A 26,808-nucleotide genomic window follows, 5' to 3' on the forward strand; every position below is an offset into this window, starting at 1 on the left:
GTTGTGTACTGTAGTATGTTGTGTGTTATGTTGTGTACTGTAGTATGTTGTGTATTATGTTGTGTACTGTATTATGTTGTGTATTATGTTGTGTATTGTGTTATGTTGTGTATTATGTTGTGTACTGTGTATTATGTTGTGTACTGTATTATGTTGTGTACTGTATTATGTTGTGTATTGTATTATGTTGTGTACTGTGTTATGTTGTGTATTGTATTATGTTGTGTATTGTTGTGTACTGTATTATGTTGTGTACTGTATTATGTTGTGTATTGTATTATGTTGTGTACTGTATTATGTTGTGTACTGTATTATGTTGTGTATTGTATTATGTTGTGTATTATGTTGTGTACTGTATTATGTTGTGTACTGTATTATGTTGTGTATTGTATTATGTTGTGTACTGTATTATGTTGTGTATTATGTTGTGTATTGTATTATGTTGTGTACTGTATTATGTTGTGTACTGTATTATGTTGTGTATTGTATTATGTTGTGTATTATGTTGTGTATTGTATTATGTTGTGTACTGTATTATGTTGTGTACTGTATTATGTTGTGTATTATGTTGTGTATTGTATTATGTTGTGTACTGTATTATGTTGTGTATTGTATTATGTTGTGTATTGTATTATGTTGTGTATTGTGTTATGTTGTGTACTGTAGTATGTTGTATTATGTTGTGTACTGTATTATGTTGTGTATTATGTTGTGTATTGTGTTATGTTGTGTATTATGTTGTGTACTGTGTATTATGTTGTGTACTGTATTATGTTGTGTACTGTATTATGTTGTGTACTGTGTATTATGTTGTGTACTGTATTATGTTGTGTACTGTATTATGTTGTGTATTGTATTATGTTGTGTGTGTATTGTGTTATGTTGTGTATTATGTTGTTATGTATTATGTTGTGTACTGTATTATGTTGTGTACTGTATTATGTTGTATTATGTACTGTATTATGTTGTGTACTGTATTATGTTGTGTACTGTATTATGTTGTGTATTGTGTTGTGTATTGTGTATTGTATTATGTTGTGTACTGTATTATGTTGTGTACTGTATTATGTTGTGTATTGTATTATGTTGTGTACTGTATTATGTTGTGTACTGTATTATGTTGTGTATTGTATTATGTTGTGTACTGTATTATGTTGTGTACTGTATTATGTTGTGTATTGTATTATGTTGTGTACTGTATTATGTTGTGTATTATGTTGTGTATTGTATTATGTTGTGTACTGTATTATGTTGTGTACTGTATTATGTTGTGTATTGTATTATGTTGTGTATTATGTTGTGTATTGTATTATGTTGTGTACTGTATTATGTTGTGTACTGTATTATGTTGTGTATTATGTTGTGTATTGTATTATGTTGTGTACTGTATTATGTTGTGTATTGTATTATGTTGTGTATTGTGTTATGTTGTGTACTGTAGTATGTTGTGTATTATGTTGTGTACTGTATTATGTTGTGTATTATGTTGTGTATTATGTTGTGTACTGTGTTATGTTGTGTATTATGTTGTGTATTATGTTGTGTATTGTATTATGTTGTGTATTCTGTATTATGTTGTGTTGTGTATTATGTTGTGTATTGTATTATGTTGTGTATTGTATTATGTTGTGTACTGTATTATGTTGTGTACTGTATTATGTTGTGTATTGTATTATGTTGTGTACTGTATTATGTTGTGTATTATGTTGTGTATTGTATTATGTTGTGTACTGTATTATGTTGTGTACTGTATTATGTTTTGTATTGTATTATGTTGTGTATTATGTTGTGTACTGTATTATGTTGTGTATTGTATTATGTTGTGTATTATGTTGTGTATTGTATTATGTTGTGTACTGTATTATGTTGTGTATTGTATTATGTTGTGTATTGTGTTATGTTGTGTACTGTGTACTGTATTATAATATAATAATAATAATAATAATAATATATGCCATTTAGCTGACGCTTTTATCCAAAGCGACTTACAGTCATGTGTGCATACATTCTACGTATGGGTGGTCCCGGGAATCGAACCCACTACCCTGGCGTTACAAGCGCCATGCTCTACCAACTGAGCCACAGAAGGACCACCATTATGTTGTGTACTGTATTATGTTGTGTATTGTATTATGTTGTGTATTATGTTGTGTATTGTATTATGTTGTGTATTATGTTGTGTATTATGTTGTGTACTGTATTATGTTGTGTACTGTATTATGTTGTGTACTGTATTATGTTGTATATTATGATGTGTATTGTATTATGTTGTGTTGTGTATTATGTTTGTATTGTATTATGTTGTGTACTGTATTATGTTGTGTATTATGTTGTGTATTGTATTATGTTGTGTATTGTATTATGGTGTGTATTATGTTATGTTGTGTATTGTGTTATGTTGTGTATTATGTTGTGTACTGTATTATGTTGTGTACTGTATTATGTTGTGTATTGTATTATGTTGTGTACTGTATTATGTTGTGTACTGTATTATGTTGTGTACTGTATTATGTTGTGTACTGTATTATGTTGTGTATTGTATTATGTTGTGTACTGTATTATGTTGTGTACTGTATTATGTTGTGTATTGTATTATGTTGTGTACTGTATTATGTTGTGTACTGTATTATGTTGTGTATTGTATTATGTTGTGTACTGTATTATGTTGTGTATTATGTTGTGTATTGTATTATGTTGTGTACTGTATTATGTTGTGTACTGTATTATGTTGTGTATTGTGTTATGTTGTGTATTATGTTGTGTATTGTATTATGTTGTGTACTGTATTATGTTGTGTACTGTATTATGTTGTGTATTATGTTGTGTATTGTATTATGTTGTGTACTGTATTATGTTGTGTATTGTATTATGTTGTGTATTGTGTTATGTTGTGTGTTATGTTGTGTACTGTAGTATGTTGTGTATTATGTTGTGTACTGTATTATGTTGTGTATTATGTTGTGTATTGTGTTATGTTGTGTATTATGTTGTGTACTGTGTATTATGTTGTGTACTGTATTATGTTGTGTACTGTATTATGTTGTGTATTGTATTATGTTGTGTACTGTGTTATGTTGTGTATTGTATTATGTTGTGTATTGTTGTGTACTGTATTATGTTGTGTACTGTATTATGTTGTGTATTGTATTATGTTGTGTACTGTATTATGTTGTGTACTGTATTATGTTGTGTATTGTATTATGTTGTGTATTATGTTGTGTACTGTATTATGTTGTGTACTGTATTATGTTGTGTATTGTATTATGTTGTGTACTGTATTATGTTGTGTATTATGTTGTGTATTGTATTATGTTGTGTACTGTATTATGTTGTGTACTGTATTATGTTGTGTATTGTATTATGTTGTGTATTGTATTATGTTGTGTACTGTATTATGTTGTGTATTGTATTATGTTGTGTATTATGTTGTGTATTGTATTATGTTGTGTACTGTATTATGTTGTGTATTGTATTATGTTGTGTATTGTATTATGTTGTGTATTGTGTTATGTTGTGTACTGTAGTATGTTGTGTATTATGTTGTGTACTGTATTATGTTGTGTATTATGTTGTGTATTGTGTTATGTTGTGTATTATGTTGTGTACTGTGTATTATGTTGTGTACTGTATTATGTTGTGTACTGTATTATGTTGTGTACTGTGTATTATGTTGTGTACTGTATTATGTTGTGTACTGTATTATGTTGTGTATTGTATTATGTTGTGTATTGTGTATTGTGTTATGTTGTGTATTATGTTGTGTACTGTATTATGTTGTGTACTGTATTATGTTGTGTACTGTATTATGTTGTGTATTGTGTTGTGTATTGTATTATGTTGTGTATTGTATTATGTTGTGTACTGTATTATGTTGTGTACTGTATTATGTTGTGTATTGTATTATGTTGTGTACTGTATTATGTTGTGTACTGTATTATGTTGTGTATTGTATTATGTTGTGTACTGTATTATGTTGTGTACTGTATTATGTTGTGTATTGTATTATTGTGTACTGTATTATGTTGTGTACTGTATTATGTTGTGTATTGTATTATGTTGTGTACTGTATTATGTTGTGTATTATGTTGTGTATTGTATTATGTTGTGTACTGTATTATGTTGTGTACTGTATTATGTTGTGTATTGTATTATGTTGTGTATTATGTTGTGTATTGTATTATGTTGTGTACTGTATTATGTTGTGTACTGTATTATGTTGTGTATTATGTTGTGTATTGTATTTATGTTGTGTACTGTATTATGTTGTGTATTGTATTATGTTGTGTATTGTGTTATGTTGTGTACTGTAGTATGTTGTGTATTATGTTGTGTACTGTATTATGTTGTGTATTATGTTGTGTATTGTGTTATGTTGTGTATTATGTTGTGTACTGTGTATTATGTTGTGTACTGTATTATGTTGTGTACTGTATTATGTTGTGTACTGTATTATGTTGTGTATTGTATTATGTTGTGTATTGTGTATTGTGTTATGTTGTGTATTATGTTGTGTACTGTATTATGTTGTGTACTGTATTATGTTGTGTACTGTATTATGTTGTGTATTGTATTATGTTGTGTATTGTATTATGTTGTGTACTGTATTATGTTGTGTACTGTATTATGTTGTGTACTGTATTATGTTTTGTATTGTATTATGTTGTGTATTATGTTGTGTACTGTATTATGTTGTGTATTGTATTATGTTGTGTATTATATTTGTGTATTGTATTATGTTGTGTACTGTATTATGTTGTGTATTGTATTATGTTGTGTATTGTGTTATGTTGTGTACTGTGTACTGTATTATAATATAATAATAATAATAATAATAATATATGCCATTTAGCTGACGCTTTTATCCAAAGCGACTTACAGTCATGTGTGCATACATTCTACGTATGGGTGGTCCCGGGAATCGAACCCACTACCCTGGCGTTACAAGCGCCATGCTCTACCAACTGAGCCACAGAAGGACCACCATTATGTTGTGTACTGTATTATGTTGTGTATTGTATTATGTTGTGTATTATGTTGTGTATTGTATTATGTTGTGTATTATGTTGTGTATTATGTTGTGTACTGTATTATGTTGTGTACTGTATTATGTTGTGTACTGTATTATGTTGTATATTATGATGTGTATTGTATTATGTTGTGTTGTGTATTATGTTGTGTATTGTATTATGTTGTGTACTGTATTATGTTGTGTATTATGTTGTGTATTGTATTATGTTGTGTATTGTATTATGGTGTGTATTATGTTATGTTGTGTATTGTGTTATGTTGTGTATTATGTTGTGTACTGTATTATGTTGTGTACTGTATTATGTTGTGTATTGTATTATGTTGTGTACTGTATTATGTTGTGTACTGTATTATGTTGTGTTGTGTTGTGTACTGTATTGTGTTGTGTATTGTGTGTTGTGTGTTGTGTGTAATGTTGTGTACTGTGTTGTGTATATAGTTGTGTATTGTGTGTGTTGTGTACTGTGTGTAATGGTGTGTATTGTGTGTACTGTCTTGTGCATCGTACCTTGATGTATTTCTTGTGTAGTGTGTGTAATGGTGTGTAGTGTGTACTGTGTGTAATGGTGTGTATTGTGTGTACTGTCTTGTGCATCGTACCTTGATGTATTTCTTGTGTAGTGTGTGTAATGGTGTGTAGTGTGTACTGTGTGTAATGGTGTGTAGTGTGTGTAATGGTGTGTAGTGTGTACTGTGTGTAGTGTGTACTGTGTGTAATGGTGTGTAGTGTGTGTAATGGTGTGTACTGTGTGTAATGGTGTGTAGTGTGTGTAATGGTGTGTAGTGTGTACTGTGTGTAATGGTGTGTAGTGTGTGTAATGGTGTGTAGTGTGTGTAATGGTGTGTACTGTGTGTAATGGTGTGTAGTGTGTGTAATGTGTACTGTGTGTAATGGTGTGTAGTGTGTGTAATGGTGTGTAGGGTGTGTAATGGTGTGTAGTGTGTGTAATGGTGTGTAGTGTGTGTAATGGTGTGTAGTGTGTGTAATGGTGTGTAGTGTGTGTAATGGTGTGTAGGGTGTGTAATGGTGTGTAGTGTGTGTAATGGTGTGTAATGGTGTGTAGTGTGTGTAATGGTGTGTAGTGTGTACTGTGTGTAACGGTGTGTAGTGTGTGTAATGGTGTGTAGTGTGTGTAATGATGTGTAGTGTGTGTAATGGTGTGTAGTGTGTGTAATGGTGTGTAGTGTGTGTAATGGTGTGTACTGTGTGTAATGGTGTGTAGTGTGTACTGTGTGTAATGGTGTGTAGTGTGTGTAATGGTGTGTAGTGTGTGTAATGGTGTGTACTGTCTTGTGCATCGTACCTTGATGTATCTCTTGTGTAGTGTGTGTAATGGTGTGTAGTGTGTACTGTGTGTAATGGTGTGTAGTGTGTGTAGTGTGTAGTGTGTGTAATGGTGTGTAGTGTGTGTAATGGTGTGTAGGGTGTGTAGTGTGTAGTGTGTGTAATGGTGTGTAGTGTGTGTAATGGTGTGTAGTGTGTGTAATGGTGTGTAGGGTGTGTAGTGTGTAGTGTGTGTAATGGTGTGTAGTGTGTGTAATGGTGTGTAGTGTGTACTGTGTGTAATGGTGTGTAGTGTGTGTAATGGTGTGTAGTGTGTGTAATGGTGTGTAGGGTGTGTAGTGTGTAGTGTGTGTAATGGTGTGTAGTGTGTACTGTGTGTAATGGTGTGTAGTGTGTGTAATGGTGTTTAGTGTGCACTGTGTGTAATGGTGTGTAGTGTGTGTAATGGTGTTTAGTGTGCACTGTGTGTAATGGTGTGTAATGGTGTGTAGTGTGTGTACTGGTGTGTAGTGTGTGTAATGGTGTGTAGTGTGTGTAATGGTGTGCACTGTGTGTAATGGTGTGTAGTGTGTGTAATGGTGTGTAGTGTGTGTAATGGTGTGTAGTGTGTGTAATGGTGTGTAGTGTGTGTAATGGTGTGTAGTGTGTGTAATGGTGTGTAGTGTGTGTAATGGTGTGTAGTGTGTGTACTGTCTTGTGCATCGTACCTTGATGTATCTCTTGCGGGTGACGTACATGTGGATGAGAGAACGAAACTTGACCAGACTCTTTCTCATCTTCAAATAGCGCTTCCTGGAGGGAGGGAGGGAATGAGGGAGGGAGGGAGGTAGGGAGGGAGAAGGAGGGAAGGAGAGAGAGGGAGAAGGAGGGAAGGAGAGAGAGGGAGAAGGAGGGAAGGAGAGACAGAGGGAGAAGGAGGGAAGGAGAGACAGCGGGAGAAGGAGGGAAGGAGGGACAGAGGGAAAAGGATGGAAGGGGAGACAGAGGGAGAAGGAGGGAAGGAGAGACAGAGGGAGAAGGAGGGAAGGAGAGACAGAGGGAGAAGGAGGGAAGGAGAGACAGAGGGAGAAGGATGGAAGGAGAGACAGAGGGAGAAGGATGGAAGGAGAGAGAGGAAGAATAATGAAAGGAGAGAGAGGGAGAAGGAGGGAAGGAGAGACAGAGGGAGAAGGAGGGAAGGAGAGACAGAGGGAGAAGGATGGAAGGAGAGACAGAGGGAGAAGGAGGGAAGGAGAGACAGAGGGAGAAGGAGGGAAGGAGAGACAGAGGGAGAAGGAGGGAAGGAGAGACAGAGGGAGAAGGATGGAAGGAGAGACAGAGGGAGAAGGATGGAAGGAGAGACAGGAAGAATAATGAAAGGAGAGAGAGGGAGAAGGAGGGAAGGAGAGACAGAGGGAGAAGGATGGAAGGAGAGACAGAGGGAGAAGGAGGGAAGGAGAGACAGAGGGAGAAGGAGGGAAGGAGAGACAGAGGGAGAAGGAGGGAAGGAGAGACAGAGGGAGAAGGATGGAAGGAGAGACAGAGGGAGAAGGAGGGAAGGAGAGACAGAGGGAGAAGGAGGGAAGGAGAGACAGAGGGAGAAGGATGGAAGGAGAGACAGAGAGAGAAGGAGGGAAGGAGAGACAGAGGGAGAAGGATGGAAGGAGAGAGAGGAAGAATAATGAAAGGAGAGAGAGGGAGAAGGAGGGAAGGAGAGACAGAGAGAGAAGGAGGGAAGGAGGGACAGAGGGAGAAGGAGGGAAGGAGAGACAGAGAGAGAAGGAGGGTCAGAGGGACAGAGGGAGAAGGATGGAAGGAGAGACAGAGGGAGAAGTAACACAGACGTCTCAGTAGTTTTACAGTGCTTACAGTAGGTACCGTGGTAAAATCATTAGGTTGCCATCGGGTGGTTATGTGTTCTTTACCCTGTCTGGTATCTGTAGTGAGGGTGTTTATGTGTTCTTTACCCTGTCTGGTAACTGTTGCAGGGGGGGTTGTGTGTTCTTTACCCTGTCTGGTAACTGTAGTGAGGGTGGTTGTGGGTTCTTTACCCTGTCTGGTAACTGTTGCAGGGGGTTGTGGGTTCTTTACCCTGTCTGGTAACTGTAGTGAGGGTGGTTGTGGGTTCTATACCCTGTCTGGTAACTGTAGCGAGGGTGGTTGTGGGTTCTATACCCTGTCTGGTAACTGTAGCGAGGGTGGTTGTGGGTTCTTTACTCTGTCTGGTAACTGTTGCAGGGGTGGTTGTGGGTTCTATACCCTGTCTGGTAACTGTAGTAAGGGTGGTTGTAGGTTCTATACCCTGTCTGGTATCTGTAGTGAGGGTGGTTGTGGGTTCTATACCCTGTCTGGTAACTATAGTGAGGGTGGTTGTGGGTTCTTTACTCTTTCTGGTAACTGTAGTGAGGGTGGTTGTAGGTTCTATACCCTGTCTGGTAACTGTAGTGAGGGTGGTTGTGGGTTCTATACCCTGTCTGGTATCTGTAGCGAGGGTTGATTGTAGGTTCTATACCCTGTCTGGTAACTGTAGTTAGGGTGGTTGTGTGTTCTATACCCTGTCTGGTAACTGTAGTGAGGGTGGTTGTGTGTTCTTTACCCTGTCTGGTAATTGTAGCGAGGGTGGTTGTGTGTTCTATACCCTGTCTGGTAACTGTAGTGAGGGTGGTTGTGTGTTCTATACCCTGTCTGGTAACTGTAGTGAGGGTGGTTGTGGGTTCTATACCCTGTCTGGTAACTGTAGTGAGGGGGGTTGTGGGTTCTTTACTCTGTCTGGTAACTGTAGTGAGGGTGGTTGTGTGTTCTTTACCCTGTCTGGTAACTGTAGCGAGGGTGGTTGTAGGTTCCCTTACCCAAGGATCAGGGTAAGAGGTCAGGGGTCAGAGGTTAGGGTCAGTACCTGGTGAGGAAGCCTCTACAGTAGGCCTGTAGTCTGATGATCTTGGTTCTGAACTCCTTGTATCGTTTCCTGACAAAGAACATGCGTGTGTATCTCTGCAGGGTGAGGGCCGCCACCTGACGAACGCGCTCTCTCTTAGACTCCAACAACTGGTACACGTCCTCCTTCAGAAACAGCTGGAGCAACACACACAGAGAGAACAACCAGACATCACTGTTTAAGACTGTAGTTTACATTGTCACTGAAAGTATTGTACAGGAACAGGAAGCCAGGTGAAGAGGTTCTGGTCTCTCACCCACACAACACATCCTGAATTAACATGCTCAACTTAGTAGCTACTACTTGGTAGGCCCTGGGTAGGAGGGTTAGGGGTTAGGTGTAGATGGTTACCTTAGTAACAACTAATTGGTAGGCCCTGGGTAGGAGGGTTAGGGGTTAGGTGTAGATGGTTACCTTAGTCACTCCTACTTGGTAGGCCCTGGGTAGGAGGGTTAGGGGTTAGGTGTAGATGGTTACCTTAGTAACAACTACTTGGTAGGCCTCGGGTAGGAGGGTTAGGGGTTAGGTGTAGATGGTTACCTTAGTCACTCCTACTTGGTAGGCCCCGGGTAGGAGGGTTAGGGGTTAGGTGTAGATGGTTACCTTAGTCACTCCTACTTGGTAGGCCCTGGGTAGGAGGGTTAGGTGTAGATGGTTACCTTAGTCACTCCTACTTGGTAGGCCCTGGGTAGGAGGGTTAGGGGTTAGGTATAGATGGTTACCTTAGTCACTCCTACTTGGTAGGCCCTGGGTAGGAGGGTTAGGTGTAGATGGTTACCTTAGTCACTCCTACTTGGTAGGCCCTGGGTAGGAGGGTTAGGGGTTAGGTATAGATGGTTACCTTAGTCACTCCTACTTGGTAGGCCCTGGGTAGGAGGGTTAGGTGTAGATGGTTACCTTAGTCACTCCTACTTGGTAGGCCCTGGGTAGGAGGGTTAGCGGTTAGGTATAGATGGTTACCTTAGTCACTCCTACTTGGTAGGCCCTGGGTAGGAGGGTTAGCGGTTAGGTATAGATGGTTACCTTAGTCACTCCTACTTGGTAGGCCCTGGGTAGGAGGGTTAGGGTTAGGTATAGATGGTTACCTTAGTCACTCCTACTTGGTAGGCCCTGGGTAGGAGGGTTAGGTGTAGATGGTTACCTTAGTCACTCCTACTTGGTAGGCCCTGGGTAGGAGGGTTAGCGGTTAGGTATAGATGGTTACCTTAGTCACTCCTACTTGGTAGGCCCTGGGTAGGAGGGTAAGCGGTTAGGTATAGATGGTTACCTTAGTCACTCCTACTTGGTAGGCCCTGGGTAGGAGGGTAAGCGGTTAGGTATAGATGGTTACCAGTTTGCCCTAGGTAGGAGGGTAAGAGGTTGATGACACAGTTCTGGTAGGCCCTGGGTCAGGAGGGCTAGGGGAGTATAGATGGTTACCTTAGTCACTCCCTTGGTAGGCCCTGGGTAGGAGGAGACGGTTAGGTATAGATGAGTCACACTTGGTACGGGTCGGAAACCAGTTTGCTGAGCATGATGACACAGTTCTCCCCATCAGGAGCTGTCCCCACCAGGGACTGTACCTGACACACACAAACACACAGGTTAGAGGAGGCTGTCCCCACCAGGGACTGATACCTGACACACACAAACACACAGGTTAGAGGAGGCTGTCCCCACCAGGGACTGATACCTGACACACACAAACACACAGGTTAGAGGAGGCTGTCCCCACCAGGGACTGATACCTGACACACACAAACACACAGGTTAGAGGAGGCTGTCCCCACCAGGGACTGATACCTGACACACACAAACACACAGGTTAGAGGAGGCTGTCCCCACCAGGGACTGATACCTGACACACACAAACACACAGGTTAGAGGAGGCTGTCCCCACCAGGGACTGATACCTGACACACACAAACACACAGGTTAGAGGAGGCTGTCCTCACCAGGGACTGTTAACTGACACACACAAACACACAGGTTAGAGGAGGCTGTTCCCACCAGGGACTGATACCTGACACACACAAACACACAGGTTAGAGGAGGCTGTCCCCACCAGGGACTGCTATCTGATACACACAAACACACAGGTTAGAGGAGGCTGTCCCCACCAGGGACTGTTAACTGACACACACAAACACACAGGTTAGAGGAGGCTGTTCCCACCAGGGACTGATACCTGACACACACAAACACACAGGTTAGAGGAGGCTGTCCCCACCAGGGACTGATACCTGAGATGGGGGCAGGGTTAGAGGGTGTGTGTGTGTTACCTCAACAGGAAGATGTTGAAGGCCAGTCTAACAGGGTGTTTTACCTGAACAGGAAGATGTTGAAGGCCAGTCTAACAGGGTGTGTTACCTGAACAGGAAGATGTTGAAAGCCAGTCTAACAGGGTGTTTTACCTGAACAGGAAGATGTTGAAGGCCAGTCTAACAGGGTGTTTTACCTGAACAGGAAGATGTTGAAGGCCAGTCTAACAGGGTGTTTTACCTGAACAGGAAGATGTTGAAGGCCAGTCTAACAGGGTGTTTTACCTGAACAGGAAGATGTTGAAGGCCAGTCTAACAGGGTGTTTTACCTGAACAGGAAGATGTTGAAGGCCAGTCTAACAGGGTGTTTTACCTGAACAGGAAGATGTTGAAGGCCAGTCTAACAGGGTGTTTTACCTGAACAGGAAGATGTTGAAGGCCAGTCTAACTGGGTGTTTTACCTGAACAGGAAGATGTTGAAGGCCAGTCTAACAGGGTGTTTTACCTGAACAGGAAGATGTTGAAGGCCAGTCTAACAGGGTGTTTTACCTGAACAGGAAGATGTTGAAGGCCAGTCTAACAGGGTGTTTTACCTGAACAGGAAGATGTTGAAGGCCAGTCTAACAGGGTGTTTTACCTCAACAGGAAGATGTTGAAGGCCAGTCTAACAGGGTGTTTTACCTGAACAGGAAGATGTTGAAGGCCAGTCTAACTGGGTGTTTTACCTGAACAGGAAGATGTTGAAGGCCAGTCTAACAGGGTGTTTTACCTGAACAGGAAGATGTTGAAGGCCAGTCTAACAGGGTGTTTTACCTGAACAGGAAGATGTTGAAGGCCAGTCTAACAGGGTGTTTTACCTGAACAGGAAGATGTTGAAGGCCAGTCTAACAGGGTGTTTTACCTGAACAGGAAGATGTTGAAGGCCAGTCTAACAGGGTGTTTTACCTGAACAGGAAGATGTTGAAGTCCAGTCTAACAGGGTGTTTTACCTGAACAGGAAGATGTTGAAGGCCAGTCTAACTGGGTGTTTTACCTCAACAGGGAGATGTTGAAGGCCAGTCTAACAGGGTGTTTTACCTGAACAGGAAGATGTTGAAGTCCAGTCTAACAGGGTGTTTTACCTCAACAGGAAGATGTTGAAGTCCAGTCTAACAGGGTGTTTTACCTGAACAGGAAGATGTTGAAGGCCAGTCTAACAGGGTGTTTTACCTGAACAGGAAGATGTTGAAGGCCAGTCTAACAGGGTGTTTTACCTGAACAGGAAGATGTTGAAGGCCAGTCTAACTGGGTGTTTTACCTGAACAGGAAGATGTTGAAGGCCAGTCTAACAGGGTGTTTTACCTGAACAGGAAGATGTTGAAGGCCAGTCTAACTGGGTGTTTTACCTGAACAGGAAGATGTTGAAGGCCAGTCTAACAGGGTAACCCTCTCTCCGGATCCTGATGGTCTCCAAGATACCAGAATACCTCAGCTGACTGCCGACCAGCTCCGTCTCAAACACACCTGGCTCCTACACATACAAGCAAACACACACATATCATGGCAATACCAACAATATCACTGTTAAAACCTCTCTGGGGCCTCCTGTACTGCAGCGCCAGCTGTGCCACCAGAGACTCTGGGTTCGCCGCCCAGGCTCTGTTGTAACTGGCCGCGACCGGGAGGTCCGTGGGGCGACGCACAATTGGCCCAGCGTCGTCCGGGTTAGGGAGGGTTTGGCCAGTAGGGATGCCCTTGTCTCATCACACACCAGCGACTCCTGTGGCGGGACGGGCGCAGTGCGCGTTAACCAAGGATGCCAGGTGCACGGTGTTTCCTCCGACACATTGGTGCGGCTGGCTTACGGGTTGGATGCGTGCTGTGTTAAGAAGCAGTGTGACTTGGTTGGGATGTGTGTGGGAGGACGAATGACTTTCAACCTTCGTCTCTCCCGAGCCCGTACGGGAGTTGTAGCGATGAGACAAGATAGTAGCTACTAAACAATTGGATACCAACCGAAATTGGGGAGAAAAAGGGGTAAAATTCAGAAAACAAGGACGGTAGCGTCCCTCCTCGCAAACAGCCAGTGAAATTGCAGGGCGCCAAACAGAAAATGAACAGAAATAATTAAAATTCCTGAAATATACAAGTATTTTACACCATTTTCAATATAAACTTGTAAATCCAGCCACAGTGTCCGATTTCAAAAAGGCTTTACGATGAAAGCACATCAAACGATAATGTTAGGTCAGTACCTAGTCGCAGAAAAACACAGCCATTTTTCCAGCCAAAGAGAGGAGTCACGAAAAGCAGATATAGAGATAAAATTAATCACTAACCTTTGATGATCTTCATCAGATGACACAATGTTACACAATATGTTTAGTTCGATAAAGTTCATATTTATATCCAAAAAATCTCAGTTTACATTGGCGCGTTATGTTCAGTAGTTCCAAAAACATCCGGTGATTTTGCAGAGAGCCACATCAATTTACAGAAATACTCATAATAAACATTGATAAAAGATACAAGTGTTATGCATGGAACTTTAGATAAACTTCTCCTTAATGCAACCGCTGTGTCAGATTTCAAAAAAGCTTTACAGAGAAAGCACACCATGTAATAATCTGAGTACAGCGCTCAGACAACAAATCAAGCCATACAGATATCAACAGAAGAGTCAACAGAAGTCAGAAATAGCTTATAAATATTCAAAAAAATTTGATGATCTTCAATTATCAGAATGCTGACTCCCAGGAATCCCAGTTCCACAATAAATGTTTGATTTGTTGATAAAGTCCATAATGGCTGTTTTGGGAAGACCAGGTGAGGACTGTGCGCAGTGTTCATCTTTTTTTTTAATGTCTGGAACACTGCAGCAAAACCAACAAAACCACTGTTAAACAGTTCTGTCTGGTGCAGACACACAAAGACAGAAAACATCCACCCACCAAAACACAATAGAAAACAGGCTACCTTAAATGTGGTTCTCAATCAGGGACAACGATTGACAGCTGCCTCTGATTGAGAACCATACCAGGCCAAACACAGAAATAGCAAATCATAGACAAACTGAACATAGACAACCCACCAACTCACGTCTGACCATACTAAAATAAAAAGACAAAACAAAGGAACTAAGGCCAGAACGTGATAAACTGTGATGTCCAAATACCTACCTTCTGATGTTTAGAACACAATCCAAACTGTGATGTGGAGCAAGTCCAGGCCTTTGATGAATGGTCAGACTACTGTTAAGTAACATGTCAAACGAGTATAGAATCAATCTTTAGGATGTTTTTACCACATAAATCTTCAATATTGTTGGAGAATTCCTTTGTCTGTAGCTCAATGCAGCTAACCAACAATACCACTGTTAAACTGTGATGTGGAGACCTACCTTCTCATGTGGAGACCACTGTTCCCGGGACCAGCTGCACACATGATGTAAGCACTCTGGAAATATTATTAGACCTCTGGCTCAAACAGCTCTCATTCTCTCCTCCATCACAGTAAAAGCATCAAACAAGGTTCTAAAGACTGTAGACATCTAGTCTTATAAAGCCTTATCTAGTCTAATATGACCCCATAAGACACTTTATATTTAATAATAATAAAACTCAGATTTCCCCTTCCTGGTTAATATTTTCTCAGGTTTTTTTCCTGCCATATGAGTTCTGTTATACTCATAATATTAAAACAGTTATAGAAACTTTAATGTTTTCTATCCAAACCTACTCCTAATATGCATATTTACTACTGGGCCTAATAACAGGCAGTTTACTCTGGGCACCTATTCATCCCATCTAATAATAACTGCCCCCAGTCCCAAAATTAAACTCTTTCACACTGTGATAATGGAGATACCTTCTCCTGGAGACCACTTTAATATTAATAATAATCCTACCTTCTGATGTGGAGACCCTTTAAACTGTAATAATAAGAATACCTCTGACTGTCTTTAATGCAGCTAATAACAATACCACTGTTAAACTGTGATAATGGAGACCTACCTAATCTAATGGAGACCACACCTCTCCTCCACTGTTAAACTTGATAATGGAGACCTACCTTCCTGGAGACCACTGTTAATACTAATAATAATAACACCTCCTCCTCCTCCCTTTAATATTAATAATAATAATAACCAACCTCTCCTCCACTTTAATATTAATAATAATAATAACACCTTCTCCTCCTGGAGACCACTTTAAAACTGTAATAATAACACCTCTCCTGATGTCCCTTTAATAATAATAATAATGGAGACCACTCCCTTTAAATTAATGGAGATAATAATAACTCCTCTGATCCTGGAGACCCTTTAAACTGTAATAATAATAATAACCCTCTCCTCCTCCACTTTAATATTAATAATAATAATAACTCCTCCTTCTCCCTTTAATATTAATAATAATAAACACCTCTCCTCCTCCCTTTAAAGAGAAATAGAAAACTCCCTAACAATCCTCCCTTTAATATTAATAATAATAATACCTCTCCTCATCCCTTTAATATTAATAATAATAACACCTCTCCTCCCTTTAATATAATAATAATAATAACACCTCTCCTCCTCCCTTTAATATTATTAATAATAATAACACCTCTCCTCCCTTTAATATTAATAATTAATCCCTTTAATAATAATAATAATAATAATAACACCTCTCCTCCCTTTACTATTAATAATAATAACACCTCTCCTCCCTTTAATATTTATAATAATAATAATAATAATAATAATAACACCCCTCCTCCCTTTAATAATAATAATAATAACACCTCTCCTCTCCTCCCTTTAATATTAATATTAATAATAACACCTCTCCTCTCTTTAATATTTATAATAATAATAATAACACCTCTCCTCCTCCCTTTAATATTAATAATAATAATAACACCTCTCCTCCCTTTAATATTAATAATAATAATAATAACACCTCTCCTCCCTTTAATATTAATAATAATAATAACTCCTCTCCTCCTCCCTTTAATATTAATATTAATAATAACACCTCTCCTCCCTTTAATATTAATAATAACAATAACATCTCTCCTCCCTTTAATATTAATAATAATAATAACACCTCTCCTCCCTTTAATATTAATAATAACACCTCTCCTCCCTTTAATATTAATAATAATAATAACACCCTCTCCCTTTAATATAATAATAATAACACCTCTCCTCCCTTTAATATTAATAATAATAACACCTCTCCTCCCTTTAATAATTAATAATAATAATAACACCTCTCCTCCCTTTATAATAATAATAACACCTCTCCTCCTCCCTTTAATATTAATAATAATAATAACACCTCTCCCTCCCTTTAATATTAATAATAATAATAACACCTCTCCTCCTCCCTTTAATATTAATAATAATAATAACACCTCTCCTCCTCCCTTTAATATTAATAATAATAATAACACCTCTCCTCCCTTTAATATTAATAATAATAACACCTCTCTCCTCCCTTTTTAATAATAATAATAATAACACCTCTCTCCTCCCTTTAATATTAATAATAATAATAATAACACCTCTCCTCCTCCCTTTAATATTAATATTAATAATAATAATAACACCTCTCCCCCTCCCTTTAATATTAATAATAATAATAACACCTCTCCTCCTCCCTTTAATATTAATAATAATAACACTCCTCTCCTCCCTTTAATATTAATATTAATAATAATAATAACACCTCCTCCCTTTAATATTAATAATAATAATAACACCTTTAATATTAATAATAATAATAACACCTCTCCTCCCTTTAATATTAATAATAATAATAACACCTCTCCTCCCTTTAATATTAATAATAATAATAACACCTCTCCTCCCTTTAATATTAATAATAATAATAACACCTCTCCTCCCTTTAATATTAATAATAATAATAACACCTCTCCACCTTTAATATTAATAATAATAACACCTCTCCTCCCTTTAATATTAATAATAATAATAACACCTCGCCTCCCTTTAATATTAATAATAATAATAACACCTCGCCTCCCTTTAATATTAATAATAATAGTAACACCCCTCCTCCCTTTAATATTAATAATAATAATAACACCTCGCCTCCCTTTAATATTAATAATAATAGTAATAATAACACCTCTCCATCTTGTCTACCAGTTCCAGAAGTGACAGGGTGAACTTGGTGGAGACAGTGGGGGGCTGGTGTCTCCGGGTCACCGTGCTGCTCTTCCTCACATGACCTCTATGCTGACCTACGACCTCCGCGTGAACCAGGAAGAGGTTGGCCACCATCTGGGGAACACACCATACATAGACTTAGATAGACATTGCATCATTGTATCTACCCCATTTTGACGTCTGTGAGAGCATGGGCAGCACCATTGAGGTCATCTCCATTTAGGAGTAGTACATTTTCTTCTTCTACTACTACTATGAGTTGTTTGGAGGGTGTAGTCTGAACATGTATAAAGACCAGGCGAGTGATTTACTGCCCCTGGAGGTGTAGTCTGAACAGGTTTAGAGACCAGGCTAGTGATTTACTGCCCCCTGGAGGGTGTTGTCTGAACAGGTTTAAAGACCAGGTTAGTGAATTACCTATCCCTGGAGGATGTTGTCTGAACAGGTATGAAGACCAGGTTAGTGAATTACCTATCCCTGGAGGATGTTGTCTGAACAGGTATGAAGACCAGGTTAGTGAATTACCTATCCCTGGAGGATGTTGTCTGAACAGGTATGAAGACCAGGTTAGTGAATTACCTATCCCTGGAGGGTGTAGTCTGAACAGGTATAGAGACCAGGTTAGTGATTTACCTATCCCTGGAGGGTGTAGTCTGAACAGGTTTAAAGACCAGGTTAGTGATGTACCTATCCCTGGAGGGTGTAGTCTGAACAGGTATAGAGACCAGGTTAGTGAATTACCTATCCCTGGAGGGTGTAGTCTGAACAGGTTTAAAGACCAGGCTAGTGATTTACCTATCCCTGGAGGGTGTAGTCTGAACAGGTATAAAGACCAGGTTAGTGAATTACCTATCCCTGGAGGGTGTAGTCTGAACAGGTTTAAAGACCAGGTTAGTGAATTACCTATCCCTGGAGGATGTTGTCTGAACAGGTATAAAGACCAGGTTAGTGAATTACCTATCCCTGGAGGGTGTAGTCTGAACAGGTATAAAGACCAGGCTAGTGATTTACTGCCCCCTGGAGGGTGTTGTCTGAACAGGTATAGAGACCAGGTTAGTGAATTACCTATCCCTGGAGGGTGTAGTCTGAACAGGTATAGAGACCAGGTTAGTGAATTACCTATCCCTGGAGGGTGTAGTCTGAACATGTATGAAGACAAGATTTGTGATTTACTGCCCCCTGCAGTTACGGAATGTTTGCTCATTAGTATAATTCATTGACTGATCTGGAGACAGGAATAAAGACAACATTGGCTGATTTCAGATGTCTGGAGGCCAAGTTACATTGAACTGATCTGGAGACAGGAATAGTGCATCACTCCCATGGATGATCTCAGATGTCTGGGTTTGCCAAGTTACATTGACTGATCTGAGACAGGAATAAAGCATTAAATCCCATGGCTGATCTCAGATGTCTGGGGCCAAGTTACATTGACTGATCTGGAGACAGGGATAAAGCATTACATCCCATGGCTGATCTCAGATATCTGGGGCCAAGTTACATTGACTGATCTGGAGACAGGGATAAACCATCACATCCCATGGCTGATTTCAGATGTCTAGGGCCAAGTTAACCTTCCCTTTCACGTAAGAAAGTCATGAGCATCATGCTTTTAGGGAAATAGGTTAGTTTTGTACATGTATTAAACTGTGAGATTGAACAATTCCAGTCTCCTTGCTGAGGGGGGTCCTCCCCCTGATCATGTTTTTACGCTTTGAAAGTTTACATACACCTTAGCCAAATACATTTAAAATCTGTTTTTCACAATTCCAGACATTTAATCCTAGTAAACATTCACTGTCTTAGGTCAGTTAGGATCACCACTTGATTTTAAGAATGTGAAATGTCAGAATAATAGTAGAGATAATGATTTATTTCAGCTTTTATTTCTTTCACCACATTCCCAGTGGCTCAGAATTTTACATACACTCAATTCGTACTTGGTAGCATTGCCTTTAAATTGTTTTATTTGGGTCAAACATTTCGGGTAGCCTTCCACAAGCTTCCCACAATAACTTGGGTCAATTTTGGGCCATTCCTCCTGACAGAGCAGGTGTAACTGAGTCAGGTTTGTAGGCCTCCTTGCTCACACATGCCTTTTCAGTTCTGCCCACACATTTTCTATGGGATTGAGGTCAGGGCTTTGTGATGGCGACTCCAATACCTTGACTTTGTTGTCCTTAAGCCATTTTGCCACAACTTTGGAAGTGTGCTTGGGGTCATTGTCCATTTGGAAGACCCATTTGCGACCAAACTTTAACTTCCTGACTGATGTCTTGAGATATTGCTTCAATATATCCACATAATTTTCCCTCCTCATGATGCCAACTATTGTGAAGTGCACCAGTCTCTCCTGCAGCAAAGCACCCCCACAACATGATGCTACCACCCCTGTGCTTCACGGTTGGGATGGTGTTCTTCGGCTTGCAAGCCTCCCCCTTTTTCCTCCAAACATAACGATGGTCATTTTGGCCAAACAGTTCTGTTTTTGTTTCATCAGACCAGAGGACATTTCTCCAAAAAGTACGATCTTTGTCCCCATGTGCAGTTGCAAACCGTAGTCTGGCTTTTCTATGGTGGTTTTGGAGCAGTGGCTTCTTCCTTGCTGAGCGGCCTTTCAAGGTAATGTCGATATAGGACTCGTTTTACTGTGGATATTGATACTTTGTACCTGTTTCCTTCAGCATCTTCACAAGGTCCTTTGCTGTTGTTCTGGGATTGATTTGCACATTTTGCACCAAAGTACGTTCATCTCTAGGAGACAGAACGCGTCTCCTTCCTGAGCGGTATGATGGCTGCGTGGTCCCATGGTGTTTATACTTGCGTACTATTGTTTGTACAGATGAACGTGGTACATTCAGGCGTTTGGAAATTGCTCCCAAGGATGAACCAGACTTGTGAAGGTCTACAAATTCTTCTGAGGTCTTGGCTGATTTCTTTTGATTTTCCCATGATGTCAAGCAAAGAGGCACTCAGTTTGAAGGTAGGCCTTGAAATACATCCACAGGTACACCTCCAATTGACTCAAATGATGTCAATTAGCCTATCAGAAGCTTCTAAAGTGTATGTAAACTTCTGACCCACTGGAATTATGATAGAGTGAATTATAAGTGAAATAACCTGTCTTTAAACAATTGTTGGAAAAATGACTTGTGTCATGCACAGAGTAGATGTCCTAACCGACAAACTATAGTTTGTTAACAAGACAAGTTGTGGAATGGTTGAAAAACGAGTTTTATTGACTCCACTGTATGTGGCAGGAAGCTGGTGACTCTTTAAAAAGGACATTCCAGAAGTAAAGAAAATAAAACCCCCCCAGAAAGGTGCCAGGTAACATATTGGTAGAACTCAGGTTTATTATTACAAATATATTGTCCCATGCATCTAGCTTATGGTCTATATTATCAGATGTGCTGTTAGCAATAAGCATTATCACCTGCAGCCCAAATGATTTATGACTAGGTAAATAGATCAACTATTGTCTGGTTTAGTTTAATAACACCATTACATGACTAGTTTAGTTTAATAAACCTATTACGAGAATGACTAGTTCTAACCCCTAACCTCTAACCCCTAACCCCTCCTACCTTGTTCTTGCTGTGGCTGAACAGATCGAGAACCTGCTGTACAACCTGGTCCTACTTAACCCCTAACCTCTAACCCCTAACCTCTAACCCCTCCTACCTTGTTCTTGCTGTGGCTGAACAGATCGAGAACCTGCTGTCCAACCTGGTCCTAGTTCTAACCCCTAACCCCTAACCTCTAACCTCTAACCTCTAACCCCTCCTACCTTGTTCTTGCTGTGGTTGAACAGATCGAGAACCTGCTGTCCAACCTGGTCCTAGTTCTAACCCCTAACCCCTAACCTCTAACCCCTAACCTCTAACCTCTAACCCCTCCTACCTTGTTCTTGCTGTGGCTGAACAGATCGAGAACCTGCTGTCCAACCTGGTCCTAGTTCTAACCCCTAACCCCTAACTTCTAACCTGGCTGAACAGATCTAACCTCTAACCTGGTCCTAGTTCTAACTAACCCTAACCCTAACCTCCTAACCTTGTTCTTGCCCTCCTACCTTGTTCTTGCTGTGGCTGAACAGATCGAGAACCTGCTGTCCAACCTGGTCCTAGTTCTAACCCCTAACCCCTAACTCTAACTAACCTCTAACCCCTCCTACCTTGTTCTTGCTAACCCTAACCTCTAACCCCTCCTACCTTGTTCTTGCTGTGGCTGAACAGATCGAGAACCTGCTGTACAACCTGGTCCTAGTCCTCTAACCCCTAACCCCTAACCTCTAACCCCCTAATCGAGAACCTCTAACCCCCTCCTACCTTGTTCTTGCTGTGGCTGAACAGATCGAGAACCTGCTGTCCAACCTGGTCGTAGTTCTTATCCAGAAACTGTGAACCTACAGAGAGATGACAGAAGGTATAGAGCAGGAAGAAACCATATTAGGAAGAAACCATATTATAGAGCCATCGACTGTCGGATCTGTTTTGGTCTGTCTCATTTACTGTGTTGGGTAACATGGGATGTTTTGGTCTGTCTCATTTACTGTGTTGTGTAATATGGGATGCTTTTGGTCTGTCTCATTTACTGTATTGTGGTAATATGGGATGTTTTGGTCTGTCTCATTTACTGTTCTTGCTGTGCTGAACAGTAATATGGGTTATAACCTCTAACCCCTAACCTAACCCTAACCCCTCCTACCTTGTTCTTGCTGTTTGGTCTGTCTCATTTACTGTGTAATATGGGATGTTTTGTCAAAACCATTTTACTGGAAGTAATATGGGATGTTTTGGTCTGTCTCATTTACTGTGTTGGGTAATATGGGATGTTTTGGTCTGTCTCATTTACTGTGTTGTAATATGGGATGTTTTGGTCTGTCTCATTTACTGTGTTTGGTAATATGGGATGTTTTGGTCTGTCTCATTTACTGTGTTTGGTAATATGGGATGTTTTGGTCTGTCTCATTTACTGTGTTTGGTAATATGGGATGTTTTGGTCTGTCTCATTTACTGTGTTGGGTAATATGGGATGTTTTGGTCTGTCTCATTTACTGTGTTGTAATATGGGATGTTTTGGTCTGTCTCATTTACTGTGTTGGTAATATGGGATGTTTTGGTCTGTCTCATTTACTGTGTTGTGTAATATGGGATGTTTTGGTCTGTCTCATTTACTGTGTTGTGTAATATGGGATGTTTTGGTCTGTCTCATTTACTGTGTTGTGTAATATGGGATGTTTTGGTCTGTCTCATTTACTGTGTTGGGTAATATGGGATGTTTTGGTCTGTCTCATTTACTGTGTTGGGTAATATGGGATGTTTTGGTCTGTCTCATTTACTGTGTTGGGTAATATGGGATGTTTTGGTCTGTCTCATTTACTGTGTTGGGTAATATGGGATGTTTTGGTCTGTCTCATTTACTGTGTTGGGTAATATGGGATGTTTTGGTCTGTCTCATTTACTGTGTTGGGTAATATGGGATGTTTTGGTCTGTCTCATTTACTGTGTTGTGTAATATGGGATGTTTTGGTCTGTCTCATTTACTGTGTTGGGTAATATGGGATGTTTTGGTCTGTCTCATTTACTGTGTTGTAATATGGGATGTTTTGGTCTGTCTCATTTACTGTGTTGGGTAATATGGGATGTTTTGGTCTGTCTCATTTACTGTGTTGGGTAATATGGGATGTTTTGGTCTGTCTCATTTACTGTGTTGGGTAATATGGGATGTTTGGTCTGTCTCATTTACTGTGTTGGGTAATATGGGATGTTTTGGTCTGTCTCATTTACTGTGTTGTGTAATATGGGATGTTTTGGTCTGTCTCATTTACTGTGTTGGGTAATATGGGATGTTTTGGTCTGTCTCATTTACTGTGTTGTGTAATATGGGATGTTTTGGTCTGTCTCATTTACTGTGTTGTGTAATATGGGATGTTTTGGTCTGTCTCATTTACTGTGTTGGGTAATATGGGATGTTTTGGTCTGTCTCATTTACTGTGTTGTAATATGGGATGTTTTGGTCTGTCTCATTTACTGTGTTGGGTAATATGGGATGTTTTGGTCTGTCTCATTTACTGTGTTGGGTAATATGGGATGTTTTGGTCTGTCTCATTTACTGTGTTGTGTAATATGGGATGTTTTGGTCTGTCTCATTTACTGTGTTGGGTAATATGGGATGTTTTGGTCTGTCTCATTTACTGTAATATGGGATGTTTTGGTCTGTCTCATTTACTGTGTTGGGTAATATGGGATGTTTTGGTCTGTCTCATTTACTGTGTGTAAGGAGGAGTTTTGTCTGTCTCATTTTACTGTGTTAGTAATAGGATGTTTTGGTCTGTCTTTAGTAAGGAGGATGCTGTTAGTTCACCATGTAGTATGGGATGTCACCCATGCTAGTAAGGAGGAGTCTGTCAGTATGATGATGTTATTCACCATGCTAGTAAGGAGGAGTGTTAGTTCACCATGCTAGTAAGGAGGAGTGTTAGTTCACCATGCCAGTAAGGAGGAGTGTTAGTTCACCATGCTAGTAGTGTTAGTTCACCATGCTAGTAAGGAGGAGTGTTAGTTCACCATGCTAGTAAGGAGGAGTGTTAGTTCACCATGCCAGTAAGGAGGAGTTAGTTCACCATGTTCACCATGCTAGTAAGGAGGAGTGTTAGTTCACCATGCTAGTAAAGGAGTGTTAGTTCACCATGCCAGTAAGGAGGAGTGTTAGTTCACCATGCTAGTAAGGAGGAGTGTTAGTTCACCATGCTAGTAAGGAGGAGTGTTAGTTCACCATGCTAGTAAAGGAGTGTTAGTTCACCATGCTAGTAAGGAGGAGTGTTAGTTCACCATGCTAGTAGGAGGCTGAACAGGAGTGTTAGTTCACCATGCTAAAGGAGGAGTGGTAGTTCACCATGCTAGTAAGGAGGGAGTGTTAGTTCACCATGCCAGTAAGGAGGAGTGTTAGTTCACCATGCCAGTTGTAGTCTCAACATGCTAGTAAGGAGGAGTGGTAGTTCACCATGCTAGTAAGGAGGAGTGTTAGTTCACCATGCTAGTAGGAGGAGTGTTAGTTAACCATGCTAGTAAGGAGGAGTGTTAGTCTCACCATGCTAGTAAGGAGGGGTGTTAGTTCACCATGCTAGTAGGAGGAGTGGTAGTTCACCATGCTAGTAAGGAGGAGTGTTAGTTCACCATGCTAGTAAGGAGGAGGGTCCACCATGGAGGAGTGTTAGTTCACCATGCTAGTAAGGAGGAGTGTTAGTTCACCATGCTAGTAAGGAGGAGTGGTAGTTCACCATGCTAGTAAGGAGGAGTGTTAGTTCACCATGCTAGTAAGGAGTGTTAGTTCCCATGCTAGTAAGGAGGAGTGTTAGTTTACCATGCTAGTAAGGAGGAGGTTAGTTAACCATGCTAGTAGGAGGAGTGTTAGTTCACCATGCTAGTAAGGAGTGTTAGTTCACCATGCTAGTAAGGAGGAGTGTTAGTTATAACCATGCTAGTAAGGAGGAGTGTTAGTTCACCATGCTAGTAAGGAGGAGTGTTAGTTCACCATGCTAGTAAGGAGGAGTGTTAGTTCACCATGCTAGTAAGGAGGAGTGTTAGTTCACCATGCTAGTAAGGAGGAGTGTTAGTTCACCATGCTAGTAGGAGGAGTGTTAGTTCACCATGCTAGTAAGGAGGAGTGTTAGTTCACCATGCTAGTAAGGAGGAGTGTTAGTTCACCATGCTAGTAAGGAGGGAGTGTTAGTTCACCATGCTAGTAAGGAGGAGTGTTAGTTCACCATGCTAGTAAGGAGGAGTGTTAGTTCACCATGCTAGTAAGGAGGAGTGTTAGTTCACCATGCTAGTAAGGAGGAGTGTTAGTTCACCATGCTAGTAAGGAGGAGTGTTAGTTCACCATGCTAGTAAGGAGGAGTGTTAGTTCACCATGCTAGTAAGGAGGAGTGTTAGTTCACCATGCTAGTAAGGAGGAGTGTTAGTTCACCATGCCAGTAAGGAGGAGTGTTAGTTCACCATGCTAGGAGGAGGAGTGTTAGTTCACCATGCTAGTAAGGAGGAGTGTTAGTTCACCATGCTAGTAAGGAGGGATTTACCATGCTAGTAAGGAGGAGTGTTAGTTCACCATGCTAGTAAGGAGGAGTGTTAGTTCACCATGCTAGTAAGGAGGAGTGTTAGTTCACCATGCTAGTAAGGAGGAGTGTTAGTTCACCATGCTAGTAAGGAGGAGTGTTAGTTCACCATGCTAGTAAGGATGTTAGTTCACCATGTAGTAGTTCACCATGCTAGCAAGGAGGAGTGTTAGTTCACCATGCTAGTAAGGAGGATGTTAGTTCACCATGCTAGTAAGGGAGGAGTGTTAGTTCACCATGCTAGTAAGGAGGAGTGTTAGTTCACCATGCTAGTAAGAGGAGTGTTAGTTCACCATGCTAGTAAGGAGGAGTGTTAGTTCACCATGCTAGTAATAAGGAGGAGTGTTAGTTCACCATGCTAGTAAGGAGGAGTGTTAGTTCACCATGCTAGTAGGAGGAGTGTTAGTTCACCATGCTAGTAAGGAGGTGTTAGTTCACCATGCAGTAAGGAGGAGTGTTAGTTCACCATGCTAGTAAGGAGTGTTAGTTCACCATGCTAGTAAGGAGGAGTGTTAGTTCACCATGCTAGTAAGGAGGAGTGTTAGTTCACCATGGTTAGTTCACCATGCTAGTAGGAGGAGTGTTAGTTCACCATGCTAGTAAGGAGGAGTGTTAGTTCACCATGCTAGTAAGGAGGAGTGTTAGTTCACCATGCTAGTAAGGAGGAGTGTTAGTTCACCATGCTAGTAAGGAGGAGTGTTAGTTCACCATGCTAGTAGGAGGAGTGTTAGTTCACCATGCTAGTAAGGAGGAGTGTTAGTTCACCATGCTAGTAAGGAGGAGTGTTAGTTCACCATGCTAGTAAGGAGGAGTGTTAGTTCACCATGCTAGTCTCAGTTCACCATGCTAGTAAGGAGGAGTGTTAGTTCACCATGCTAGTAGGAGGAGTGGTAGTTCACCATGCTTAAGGAGGAGTGTTAGTTCACCATGCTAGTAAGGAGGAGTGTTAGTTCACCATGCTAGTAAGGAGGAGTGTTAGTTCACCATGGAGGAGTGTTAGTTCACCATGCTAGTAAGGAGGAGTGTTAGTTCACCATGCTAGTAAGGAGGAGTGTTAGTTCACCATGC

General features: G+C 40.3%; 1 protein-coding gene across 1 annotated transcript in view; it reads right to left on the reverse strand.

Moving 5' to 3' along the window:
• myo15aa (myosin XVAa) overlaps positions 1–26,808 on the reverse strand; it is a 213,306-nt gene that overhangs the window by 182,739 nt on the left and 3,759 nt on the right. Inside the window, exons 4-11 of the mRNA XM_052504244.1 lie at positions 21,953–22,023; positions 17,584–17,738; positions 14,847–14,880; positions 12,853–12,977; positions 11,065–11,119; positions 10,709–10,789; positions 9,189–9,364; positions 7,021–7,105 (exon numbers count right to left, since the gene is read on the reverse strand). Of these exons, the coding sequence (XP_052360204.1) occupies positions 7,021–7,105; positions 9,189–9,364; positions 10,709–10,789; positions 11,065–11,119; positions 12,853–12,977; positions 14,847–14,880; positions 17,584–17,738; positions 21,953–22,023 (782 nt within the window). The remainder of the gene's footprint in view (positions 1–7,020; positions 7,106–9,188; positions 9,365–10,708; positions 10,790–11,064; positions 11,120–12,852; positions 12,978–14,846; positions 14,881–17,583; positions 17,739–21,952; positions 22,024–26,808) is intronic.

Source organism: Oncorhynchus keta, unplaced genomic scaffold, assembly GCF_023373465.1.
Source record: "Oncorhynchus keta strain PuntledgeMale-10-30-2019 unplaced genomic scaffold, Oket_V2 Un_contig_1896_pilon_pilon, whole genome shotgun sequence".
NCBI lineage: Eukaryota > Metazoa > Chordata > Actinopteri > Salmoniformes > Salmonidae > Oncorhynchus > Oncorhynchus keta.